Raw genomic sequence first — 13,540 nt, 5'->3', positions numbered from 1 at the left:
CACATACTCGCACACGCCTGCACATGCCCACACACGCCCACACATACTCGCACACGCCCGCACATGCCCACACACGCCCACACATACTCGCACATGCCCACACACGCCCACACATACTCGCACACGGCCACACATGCCCACACACGCCCACACATACTCGCACACGCCCGCACATGCCCACACACGCCCACACATACTCGCACACGCCCGCACATGCCCACACACGCCCACACATACTCGCACATGCCCACACACGCCCACACATACTCGCACACGCCCACACATGCCCACACATGCCCACACACGCCCACACATACTCGCACACGCCCACACACGCCCACACATACTCGCACACGCCCACACACGCCCACACATACTCGCACACGCCCACACACGCCCACACATGCCCACACACGCCCGCACACGCCCACACATGCCCACACACGCCCACACATACTCGCACACGCCCACACACGCCCACACATGCTCGCACACGCCCACACATGCCCGCACACGCCCACACACGCCCGCACACGCCCACACACACTCGCACACACCCACACATACTCGCACACGCCCACTCACGGCCACACACACTCGCATACGCCCACACACACTCGCACACGCCCACACACACCCACACATACTCGCACACGCCCACACACGCCCGCACACGCCCACACACACTCGCACACACCCACACACACTCGCACACGCCCACACATACTCGCACACACCCACACATACTCGCACACGCCCACTCACGCCCACACACACTCGCATACGCCCACACACGCCCACACACGCCCACACATACCCACACATACTCGCACACACCCACACACACTCGCACACGCCCACACATACTCGCACACACCCACACATACTCGCACACGCCCACTCACGGCCACACACACTCGCATACGCCCACACACACTCGCATACGCCCACACACACTCGCATACGCCCACACACACTCGCACACGCCCACACATACTCGCACACGCCCACTCACGCCCACACATACTCGCACACGCCCACACACACTCGCATACGCCCACAAACACTCGCACACGCCCACACATACTCGCACACGCCCACACACGCCCACACATACTCGCACACGCCCACTCACGCCCACACACACTCGCACACGCCCACACACACTCGCACACGCCCACACATACTCGCACACGCCCACTCACGCCCACACACACTCGCACACGCCCACACACACTCGCACACGCCCACACATACTCGCACACGCCCACTCACGCCCACACACACTCGCATACGCCCACACACGCCCACACATACTCGCACACGCCCACACACACTCGCACACGCCCACTCACGCCCACACATACTCGCACACGCCCACTCACGCCCACACACACTCGCATACGCCCACACACGCCCACACATACTCGCACACGCCCACACACACCCACTCACGCCCACACACACTCGCACACGCCCACTCACGCCCACACACACTCGCACACGCCCATTCACGCCCACACACACACGCCCACTCACACTCGCCCACACACACACGCCCACACATACTCGCACACGCCCACACACACCCACTCACGCCCACACACACTCGCACACGCCCACTCACGCCCACACACACTCGCACACGCCCATTCACGCCCACACACACACGCCCACTCACACTCGCCCACACACACACGCCCACACACACTCGCCCACACACTCGCACACGCCCACTCACGCACACACACACACACTCGCCCACACACGCCCACACACGCCCACACACACTCGCACACACACACTCGCACACACACACTCGCACACGCCCACTCACGCCCACACACACTCGCACACACACACTCGCACACACACACACGCCCACACACACTCACACACACACACTCGCACACGCCCACACACACTCGCACACACACACTCGCACACACACACTCGCACACGCCCACTCACGCCCACACACACTCGCACACACACACTCGCACACACACACTCGCACACACACACTCGCACACACACTCGCACATGCTCGACTATTTATTCTTTCTTCGATTAATCGAGTAATCGGTTCATTTTTTGTTGCGCTTTATCTGCTGCAGGTCCGAGCGCAAAAAGCTCTGTGTGAAACAAAAGCGCCACAAGTTGTTCCGTGTACTCCGCGTGCTACAGATTCAAGTTTTTTAAAATTCAATATGTAAATTAAACAAATCATCGAGGCAATAAAATAATAATCAAATTTACTTGAGTAATCGTTGCAGCCCTTATTCTAATGATTACAAATACTGCAGTAGATACACATTTCATTCTTTTCTGTTTTAGTCAATAGTTTTTCAGGATTTTTTTCATTAAAAGGTTCACAATTACTGTTTAGAGTTTTTGACACAGCTTTTTTAATGTTATTTACTCAATTAAATCTCTTACTTCATGCACTACAAATATGCTCCACAAACTACAGCATTTACAGTAACCATTGAAAGGAATATCGCAAAATGTATAGGTTTTATACTCATACTGACCAATCAATGAATTTATGGCCAAGGAAATTAAATATACTGTTTATATTGGACTGAAAGTAACCTTAAAAGTATTCAGTTTGTCCCATCATGAGACTAATTCACAGGATTTAAAAATTTTCAGCCATATTGTCAGATTGAAGAGTTTAAGTAACAATTCACTGTTTAACATCAAAATAACCACAAAATTAGCTAATGTTGAACCGTTCTATCAATCAATCAATCAATCAAAATCTGTGCTAAAAACGGTTCAAACTGCTTTACAAAACAATTAAAAAAGGATACAATGAATTCAAATCACAATATAGACAAATAAAAGGGGGGGGGGGTGGATGTGGGGGTGTGGGTGGGTTTGTGTGTGTGTGTGTGTGTGTGCGCGGCAGAGATGTCGATCATGGCGTGGCATCGAGTGGCGCCGCAGATCAATGGAACGCTCTGGAAATAGGCTGGTCCGTAGAAGGAGCCGGGCCCACCTCAGCTTGGACCCCGGCCTATTTCGGGACGTCCCACTGTGGGCGTGTCCGTGACGACGGGCCGTAGTGACCCACGGCGACCCACATGTATTGGATGGCCGCCTGTCTAAATGGGTCCGTTAGGGCTGGGTCAGGACAGAACGCGATACAGTTACTACGATACAGTTACTACCGGAGCGGGGAGCGATTAAAAGGGCACTCTGTAACTTTCCTGCTGGCTGCTCGTCTCCATGGTGGTTGCTAGGGCTGCGCGATTCTGGGGAGTTTTGCGATTTGGCTCTTTATTACTGGAAAATCAGCGTTATTGCGATAACTGAATCGACTTTTTGACACAATAATAATTAAAACATTTATTGGTCAAAATAACAACATAACAAAGACAAAACAAAGATTAAATCAAGACTAAATAAAGGCTAAATAAATACTTTATAAGTAAAATAATTGATACAAAATCACTTGGTGAAATATGTAATTACAATATCGATTATTAGCCAGTATTGTGATATTCATACTTTACTTTTACTTGGTTTGGCTGGATTTTTCCACAATTTTCTCACATGAATTAAATCACATACATTCTTACAATCATTATGACTCGCCTCTCCACGGAGCCGACCAATAACCCAGTGGCGTGACCGTCTCGTTTACATTTATTTTATTTTTTCAGTTTTTTAATATACAGTATAATAGAGTAAAACTACACAAAGAGAAACAGAGCAAAAAGACGACAATAACAAAAGATATAAAGTTATTTCTCTTAATTGTTTGTTCAATCTTCCATTTCTTCGTGCTGCTGCCAAAAGTACCTTCCAAATATATCCATCCATTGTTTCCATTCTTGAGGTTTTACGTCCCAAACACATAGTTTTAAAATATAAAGTAATTTGAAGTGTTTTGTTAATCTCGGTCCAATATTTAAGCACAATACAAAAAAATAAAATGCAATAATCAGGACTAAGGACAGAGAAACGACAACATTCAAATCAAGAGCAGACAACAATAATACTCAAACAGAAAAGTTACATATATATAAGTACATACAAAGACATTTTACCATTGAAAACCATTGCCTTTTCTAGCACCATTTTGATTTCACGATTATTCACGTCATTTAATCAATAGTACCGCACGATAATGTAAAATAACATGATTGTAGTAACGTTGTTTTGACATTTTGTGCGTACTTTGACGTGCTTTTGACAGTTTGATCAATCAAATAAAAACACAAATGCAAACGTATTTTATAACAAACCAACTGTGTGACTAAAATACTCGACAAAAACTAAACTTGGACCTACGCAAGTCAGAGAAATGCTGCTTAAAAATAGTCTTACTCAAGTAGAAGAATAAAGTATAGATGTCCAAGAAACAACAATGAAGAAAAAAGACAAACTAAGAGTAACATCTGTTGTAATTGGAAGTCTAAGCGATTGTAAATTGTGCTTTTTAAGGACTTGTCTCATGTCCCTCTGTTGCGTGTGTTTTTGTTTGCGTCTTCGTGGTTCAGGGAGTCGCCGCCGTGTCCGTTTTGAAGGAGTGTGCGAGGATGAGACCCGAGGACCCGTCACTGCCGCTGCTCGCTGCCAAAATCTGCATCGCACAACTGCACTGGGTAAAAGAAACACAAACTACAGCTGGACGACTGTTTAACGTCACGGTAGAGCTCCCCCTACAGCTCCCTTGTGAAAATACACTCTTAGAGAACAGACACAAAAGAGTTTCTTCTTTTTTTTCTTTGTTTTTATTGAAATATGGCAGCATAATCCCATACAAATCACCATAACGTTGCTAAATATTAAAAAAGAGCCAGGCTTTCCCAGGATAGTTGTCTCCGGGTCGTTGTCTGTCATGTTGCGCAGCTGCTTTTCCGCTTCGAGACAGCAGGGGGCGATCATGGGCATTTCAAACGTCCAGAAAATACATATTTAACCAGCACAGGGACTTTTAAAAGGTAAAAAATGTTACTTAGTTCTACTTTTAAAGATACACAAAGTACAAACACCTGCTTTTTTCCATGTAATTGGAGTTGCATTAAGCTCTCTTATCTCTATGACAATTCCTCCAAAAAACAGACTATATAAAGTGATATATCTGCGCCGTATGTTCATTGACAGTTGAACCTCAGCCAGACATTTAGAGGCTTGTTTTAGCAAATTTCGCATGGTTTGTCATAAAATCACCAGAATATCATTATAGGATTATCCCCAAAACAGTATAATCAATATTGCCCACTACTAATTATGTGTCGTTTAAACATATTATGAACTTTGCAGTATTAAAACACCAGACAAACCAATAAAATGCCTTATCTACATGTTTTCCTGGTTTACACCCTTCAGTACCAGATCTGGCCTTGCAGTGACGTCACGGTTGTTGCTTCATTCTGCCGTTTCTTGCCGTTTCTTTCTTTTCGACTTCAAGGACAAAATGCTGACTCTGGCTGTATAATATTTCCCGACAGAAACAGGTGCCGTGGTAATCTGATCACCTCTGTTCGTCCTCCCGCATTCACGTGTCATAATCGTATGGTTTATGGCCCAACGCGGCAACAGAAGTGCGGTTTGGTGATGTGTACAAACAGAGGTGTGGTGAAGTCACTGTTCCAGCAAATGGACTTGGACTGGACTTTGGACTGGACTTTGGACAGGACTTTGGATTGGACTTGGACTGGACTTTGGACTGGATTTTGGACTGAACTTGGACTCGATCGCCAGTGACTCGGGACATGATTTGGACCCGACTTGGACTCGATCGCCAGTGACAAAGGACTTGATTTGGACTTGACTTGGACTTGACTTGGATCCAACTTTGGATTTGACTTGGACTCGACTTGGACTTGACTTGGACTCAACTTTGGACTCAACTTTGGACTCGACTTGGACTGGACTTGGACTGGACTTTGGACTGGACTTGTACTGGACTTGGACTCGATTGCCAGTGACTCAGGACTTGATTTGGACTTGACTTGGATTCGACTTGGACTTGACTTCGACTGGACTTTGACTAGACGTGGACTCAACTTTGGATTCGATTTGGACTGGACTTGGACTGGACTTGGACTGGACTTGGACTAGACTTTGGACTGGACTTGGACTCGATCGCCAGTGACTCAGGACTTGATTTGGATTCGACTTGGACTCAACTTTGGACTGGACTTGGACTCGACTTGGACTCAACTTTGGACTGGACTTGGACTGAACTTGGACTGAACTTGGACTCGACTTGGACTCGACTTTGGACTCGACTTTGGACTCGACTTTGGACTCGACTTTGGACTCGACTTGGACTCGATCGTCAGTTACTCGGGACTTGATTTGGACCTTGAGCCGTTTGACTTGAGATGTCGTGATGTATTTAGACTGGACTCTTTACAGTCGATTGTCTTTTAGTGTTTTATTTTACCGGAACAAACTTCGACATGTCTCTTCCCGCGTCTCCATTTGTGACCAGGACTTTTTGAACGAAGAACGATTTACCAAAATCAAATAAACGCAGTCAACCAAAGAAACTCTTGGTCCTCTAAAAAGGTGGCTTGGTATAAAAGCTTTCAAAACCCTTCGTTATCTCTATGATCTGACCCTGTATCGCACTCAAACTGCCCTCAAGTGACTAAGACTGCACGTTAGTTCATGTAAAACAACTATTTATACAGAAAAGTATAAGCCTCGGTGTAATTAAATGTAAAAAAGTCTGATTAAAACTCACGATTCACGCTCGAATCGTCAGCTAACTCGTCTTCTCCGTTCTGCTGTCGTCCTGTATAAACCATTATAATCTAAATAAAATAACACAGACTGAATAGAATAAAGACTTAAAAGGACTTGAAACTCAAAGCATTGGGTTTGGGACTTGACTCAGACTTGAGGCCAAATGACTTGAGACTTACTTGAGACTTGTACAGTCGTGACTTGAAATGCTAACGTTTGGTATCGAGTAATTCTACAATAACGAAACTAAAAACTAAACGTCGCACACTGCTCTTTAAATCTATTCACATTTTCCAGGCACAGTTTGACACATTTTCGATGGATTGCTAAAAGAGGTCGTCTGATTGGAAATATAATGAAAATCTGTCCAAAACGCTGAAAAATGAATTGCCCAGGAACATGGTGCCTTCCATAGCTTCCTGTAGGGGGCAGTGTTCAGCTTCTACAGTCAAACCGCTGTTGTGAATGAAGTGTAGATGTTGTCAATGCAGTGTGTGTTTTTTTATTTCACAACCACATATGAATATAACATCAGACAGTTCTATTTTATGAGGGAATGCGTATCTATAAATACGTCATGTTTAAATATGATAAGTTAGTAAATTACCTGGGAAACTATTGTATTTTATGATTGATTTTTTTGTAGACGTTTAAACATACTTGATCATATTAAACGCAGATTATTTTTATTTGAATGTCGGTTTTTGAGAAAATAAATTGCATGAATGTTGGTCGACTCGTGACGTAAAGCTTTATAACTCACAGATTAAAGGTCCGGATCTATTGTCCATCTGGAGCTAATGAATCGTGCACAAATCTGCATGCGACCTCCGGCTCACGCTCGTGTAATCCACACCAGTCCATTTAGTCCAACTGGCCGCGCCCATTTCCCATGACAATATTCTTTATTTATCTTTATTTTTAATGGAAATGTGATCAAATATGCCTGGAAATGTCGTGGTTCACGTGTTGCACAAAACCTGGATGGACTGGGAAATGAGCCCAAACGTTTTTAATCAGCTTTTTGTGTAACATTTCCTTTATTTTTTTTTATTTTTTTATTAAACTATAAAAATAATGGTTTTCAATGTTTTTTTTTGTTATTTTCAGCCTTTAAGCCTTTAATTGAATAAATGCAAGACTATTTTTATAGTGCATCTTGAACTTTGATTGAATTTTTATATGAACAGGTTTTTATTGATCCTTAGACTTTCAGACAGTTAAGAGGGAAGAGAGGAGGAAGAGACATTCAGCACATCGTTGGAGGAATCGGTGTCCGTGGGTTTCTGAATGCTCAAAAACAGCTGCTGTAGTGATAAAAAAAAAAAAAAAACTGAAATCAAACATATCTTTTGAATGCGAAAAAGAGTCATCAAAATCAAACAGGAAGTTGAAACCTAGGGCCAAAAAGGGCAGAGGTGGTCCTCATTGGTTGATTCATTTACAACCCCATTCTTACATATTGGTAAATAATGTGTAATTTATAAAAAAATATGTGTGTGCAAGCTCCCTGCTCAGAGAAACTGCAAAGGACTGATCAAAGAATAACCTTTACGTCAAGTTAATCCGACAAAAACGGACAAACAGAAAAAGAGTACTTTCCGTTTAGATGCCGTTTGGGACTAAAGATTGACCTAAATTTGCTTCTAAATTTGTCACGATTATCAATTAACCTAGTAATTTTGACATCTGCTTTAATGGGGAACATTTTGTCATTCTTTTGTAGAATTATGAGCTGCAGAAGATCAAAAAAGTATCTTCTATCCATCACCATTTAAGTGCTTCTTTCTGCTATTTCGTTCAGTGTTTTTTTTCCCGTTATTGCGCATTCAGAAGAGCACATACCGGGAGATAATTAGTCTCGTCAGTGGCATGAAAAAGCTTGGCCGACCCCTGATACAGAAGTACAGAATGTCTTTAATTCGTCAAGCGGTTCCGGCCAAGTCTGTACTTTGTGTCTCACCGTCCCACAGACCTCCTCATACTGCGTCACGGCCCATATCGACGAGCTACACTTCACAGGTCAGAGGAGAGCGGCCCACATGAACTGCGTTTTTTAGGCGGCGATGCGGGTCAGGCACGGGAGGAAAAGGGGGAGCGACGGGGTGAGGATTACGGAGCGGGCCCGGAGCACATCTGTCCACAGCGCACTCTAAGGAGCTTAAGCCTTAATCACAATGGGACACTACGGGCACGGAGCGGCATTACATCACGCCCTCCTCTAACTTGGATGAGCGAAACGTGCCGCTCTCTGTGTGGTTTCAGATATTATATTGAACTTATTTAAAGCTCTGTCACTTTTCTAATGTGAGAAAATCATTTAGCGGTCGTTCTTACGGGCGTTTCGCCATTCAAAGTTGTTCTTAACTCTCAAGAGAGCGTCACGATCACTTGCACGCACTGAAATTATACCGTTTTGGAATATTACTGTGCTTATAATGTAAAGAAAAAAATCTTTGATTGTTAGTTGTATTTCATATATAATTATTCTATTTGATTAAAATATGTTTGTACTCGTTTGTTTTTGGACATTTTTACCAGGCTCTCGCTTTCGCGCGCTCTTTTCATCGCTCTTACGTGACATGCCAAGCCCATATATGGACGTTTAGGGGGCGTTTCTCAGTAAATACGCGTGCATGTTTAAAAGTAACGTGGTGTTCGTAGCTGGGCGTCAGTGCATTGGGCTCGTTAGGTCTCATTAAGGAGGAATTTGTCTGTCTGAGAATGTGTCGTGAATCCCTCACCCGAATTCTGTTTGCGTCTTCTTAAATTAGAAGCAGTGAAATCGAGTACAAAAACATTCACCAGCGAGACCCGATTGAACTCGAATCATGTCCGTTTTTTGTTTCACGCCGCTAGGCCCGGCAATTATAGCGATATGAACCATAAACCAGGTATAAACCGCCCGTAATCTGACGGTTAAAAGGCACATTGCACTGTAACGTTGTGACTACCTGCCATCTCGTCCGCTGACATCTGCTCGAGACTGTGTTGGTGAAAGAAGCAAAGCAGATTTTCTCAATTCCTAAAAAGCAGTTTGGGAAGGCACCAGGTTTTTACTCGCCAACTGCGACATGCTCTTAATTCATATCATTCTGAGCAGAAAGAGAGCGAACGGGCGAGGACGGGGGGGGGGGCAACTAATCCTTCTTAGATGTGCACGGGCCGGCTGTGGTTTTAAAGCCTGTCTATTGTGTGTTGGACTCGAAATAAAGGAGTTTAAACAGACATTCCACGGTAGAATTTGCCGCTTTAACTGTCAGAGTGCAGAAGTGTTGACTCGGTTTGCGCTGTAATTCTCTGGGCAACAATTTTGCACACTCCAGTTTCAGAAAGTGGCGCCATTGTTCAACCCGAAAAAGACGTGATTGTTGTCAGATGAACAGAGATTAAAATGGCACGTTTTTCCCTCAATCTCAAACGATAAGATTCAACATTTGTGGCAATTGTAAGTTTTCTTGCAAAACACGGTAAATCAGAGTTCATCTGAAATTTGGATGCAGCCATTTTAGCTGAATATTGCAGAATTTCTTGAACATTTTGAACATTTTGAATCTTGAAATTGTGCTATGAATGGTGCACTTGTACTTTCCATATACAGTTTATCAATATTACTGTATTTTATGAACTATAAGTCGAACCTTTTTTCATAGTTTTGGCCGGGGTGCGACTTATACTTATATTTATACTTATATACTTATACTCCGGAGCGACCTATATGTGATATTATTTGTTATTTTCACACTGGCAACCGCATTTCATACTCCAGTGCAACTTATATATGTTTTTTTTCTCTCTATTATGCATTTTTTCCCTGGTGTGACTTATACTCCGGTGCGACTTATAGTCCGGAAAATACGGTACTAATGTTGTACTCCTTTTGGATCGATGAAGTTGACAAGCCAATCGCTGTACATCTCCACACACTGTTTATTTTTGCCACCTCAGTTTCGTCCTGCACCCGTTTCACCCGTTTCACCCGTTTCACCTGTGCCCTTTTCTGTGCGTCCAGTACGAGGAGGCGCTGTCCCTGTCCCAGAAGGTGGTGTCCATGGGGGAGGAGGCCGGAGAGTTCCTGCCCAGAGCCTACCTGGCCGTAGGGCTGTGCTGCAGCCTGCGAGCCACCGAGGGTAAACCAGCCTAAAATGCTCAGCGACATCAGAATGTGCTTTTCATGATTTGCTCGTCCCGTAGTTTTGTATTTTTGCATCTCATATTCTTTGCCGTTTTTATGTCTCGTTGTCGTGAATGCTGAAGTTTTCCCTCTTCACAGCTTCTTTAAAAGCAGACCGGGATCAGTTCAACAAACGAGCACTAAAGGCGCTGCATAAGTAAGTGATGAGAGTTTACAGCTATCTGTATATTCTATTGTATCTATTTTTATTTAAACATACAAAACATAAAACTGGACCAGAGAGCAAAAAAAATAAAATATTTCTCACAGCACATGACATACAAAGAAATGAGAAGAATAAAATTGCGGCCCATCAAATTTAATTAAAAATGCCAATTAGTTCAAAGTCTGTCAAATTGGTCCATTTTAAAATTTAGTTTGAACGTAGTTCGTGTCATCCATTTCTTTGTGATGTCCTTCATCGCCCGCCACCAAACATCTTCAAAAGGTTTCCATTTAATGTGTCCATGGCAGGAGTTTTGAGGCCCAAATACATAGTTTAATTTCATTTAATCATTATCTAAATATTTACAACTGGATCTAATTTACAAAAACATGTCACTCCTAATACTTCACTACATATCATTGGACATATTTCAATTTCAAACCATTTTCTTTTCTTTTTGTTGCCTATTTCTACATGTATGATTCATTATATATATATAGTTATTATGGTGATTTTTCTAATTAAATTATTGTTATTATTATTACTACTATTGCTATTGTTATTACTACTACTACTACTACTACTACTACTACTACTACTACTACCTACTACCTACTACCTACTACTTACTACCTACTACCTACTACCTACTACTACTACTACTACTACTACTACTACTACTACTACTACTACTACTACTACTACTACTACTACTACTACTACTACTACTACTACTACTACTACTACTACTACTACTACTACTACTACTACTACTACTACTACTACTACTACTACTACTACTACTACTACTACTACTACTACTACTACTACTACTACTACTACCTACTACCTACTACCTACTACCTACTACCTACTACCTACTACCTACTACCTACTACCTACTACCTACTACTACTACTACTCTTACTACTACCTACTACTACCTACTACCTACTACTACTACCTACTACCTACTACCTACTACTACTACCTACTACCTACTACCTACTACTACTCTTACTACTACCTACTACTACCTACTACTACTACTACTACTACTCTTACTACTACTACTCTTACTACTACTACTACTACTTACTACTACTACTTACTACCACCACCACTGATAACAGTAATGTACAGTATAGGGATGGATTTTTTTTTACACTAAAATAAGTTACGTTGCAAGACAAAGAATACATTTTAAGCCTCGTGGTGTTTTTCAGTTTTTTTTTAAAAATAATCTCTTCAGCTTCTTATTTGGACTTATTCAAAAAGCATGTTTTGGCTTTCAATCCAATCGAAATGTTAATGGCTGCAAAGCTCAATCTTAAATCATACATTCTGCAGTAAACATGTGCACTTAATAACACAAAGCCACATGTGGTGTTTGTACTTTCCAGAGCTTGTTCCTTGGACCCTCAGGATTCACAGATTGCAATGTACCTGTCTCTGCAACTGGCCCTGGTTCGTCAGGTAAGATATCGTATCGTCGCGGCGCCGCCTTCCCAGACGATTCCCTCCCCGAGCGTCTCTGTTTTCCAGGTCTCGGCCTCCATGCAGCCTCTGCAGATGGCGTTGGCTCTTCGCGCAGAGGACTTGCACTCGCTCCATTTGCTCGCTTTGCTGCTCAGCGCTCAGAAACATCACAGGCACGCGCTGGACACCGTCGCGCTGGCCCTGACGCAGCACCCGGACAACTTCAAGTAACTACCGACTCGCAGCACAACAATACAGCTAATGATGTCACAGTGTCACGTTTTAGTGTTACGATTGTTGTCAGAAGAAACACAACCATTCCACGATTATTTTAAATACCAACATGTTAAGTCCTTCATTTTTTTTCTTTCATTACCATTTTCACTCCTCTGATCGATAAAGTGAAGCTAATGTCCTATAAACGACCAGATAAAAAGCATTATGGAAGTTTTTTGTATTATATATTCAATTCAAATGACTTTTTTCTTTCACAATGATCATTTAGTAGTTGTTATGATTATATTTTCACCTGGATAATCCCGATTTATTGATTAACGGAATCATTCTGAGCATCTTCTAATACAGTGCTTGATTGCTAATGTCGAGCTAAATCGTTAGCATTTTGACCGTGTGCTAAAAAAGAACACACAATAATTAACTGTGTGTAGTCCTACTTACAAAATAATGTAAACAGTCGGTGTAGACAAAAAGTTGGCGACATGGTATGTTTGATTTGCTAGTTGTTGATTGTTCTACACTAGTTTCACTGCTAAAATGTGAGCGGAATAATAATAAAGGAGAAACGCACTACTATTCTACCAAACAACAGGTTAAATAAGTGTCGGGATAAACCGAGGGAGGAAAAAGCCGTGTCATTGTTGTCGTAAAAGATTAGACTACATTTATTTGTCTTCTAAAGGTTGTGTTGACCTCATGTCGTTCTGAAGTGCCTGTAGATGCAGCGCCGCCTGTGGCTGCAGTACCACCGGTGGCCACTTGTCTCACTGTAA

At 43.0% G+C, this 13,540-nt stretch overlaps 1 protein-coding gene across 1 annotated transcript in view; it reads left to right on the top strand.

Moving 5' to 3' along the window:
* The window catches only part of ttc7a (tetratricopeptide repeat domain 7A), a 119,431-nt gene that overhangs the window by 40,576 nt on the left and 65,315 nt on the right, over positions 1-13,540 (top strand). Inside the window, exons 12-16 of the mRNA XM_072437599.1 lie at positions 4,512-4,616; positions 10,724-10,841; positions 10,985-11,042; positions 12,455-12,527; positions 12,597-12,757. Of these exons, the coding sequence (XP_072293700.1) occupies positions 4,512-4,616; positions 10,724-10,841; positions 10,985-11,042; positions 12,455-12,527; positions 12,597-12,757 (515 nt within the window). The remainder of the gene's footprint in view (positions 1-4,511; positions 4,617-10,723; positions 10,842-10,984; positions 11,043-12,454; positions 12,528-12,596; positions 12,758-13,540) is intronic.

Source organism: Eucyclogobius newberryi, unplaced genomic scaffold (genome assembly GCF_026437365.1).
Source record: "Eucyclogobius newberryi isolate DKJ021-1_F unplaced genomic scaffold, fEucNew1.0.hap1 SCAF_8, whole genome shotgun sequence".
Lineage (NCBI taxonomy): Eukaryota > Metazoa > Chordata > Actinopteri > Gobiiformes > Gobiidae > Eucyclogobius > Eucyclogobius newberryi.
This window is presented reverse-complemented; position numbering and strand designations above follow the sequence as displayed.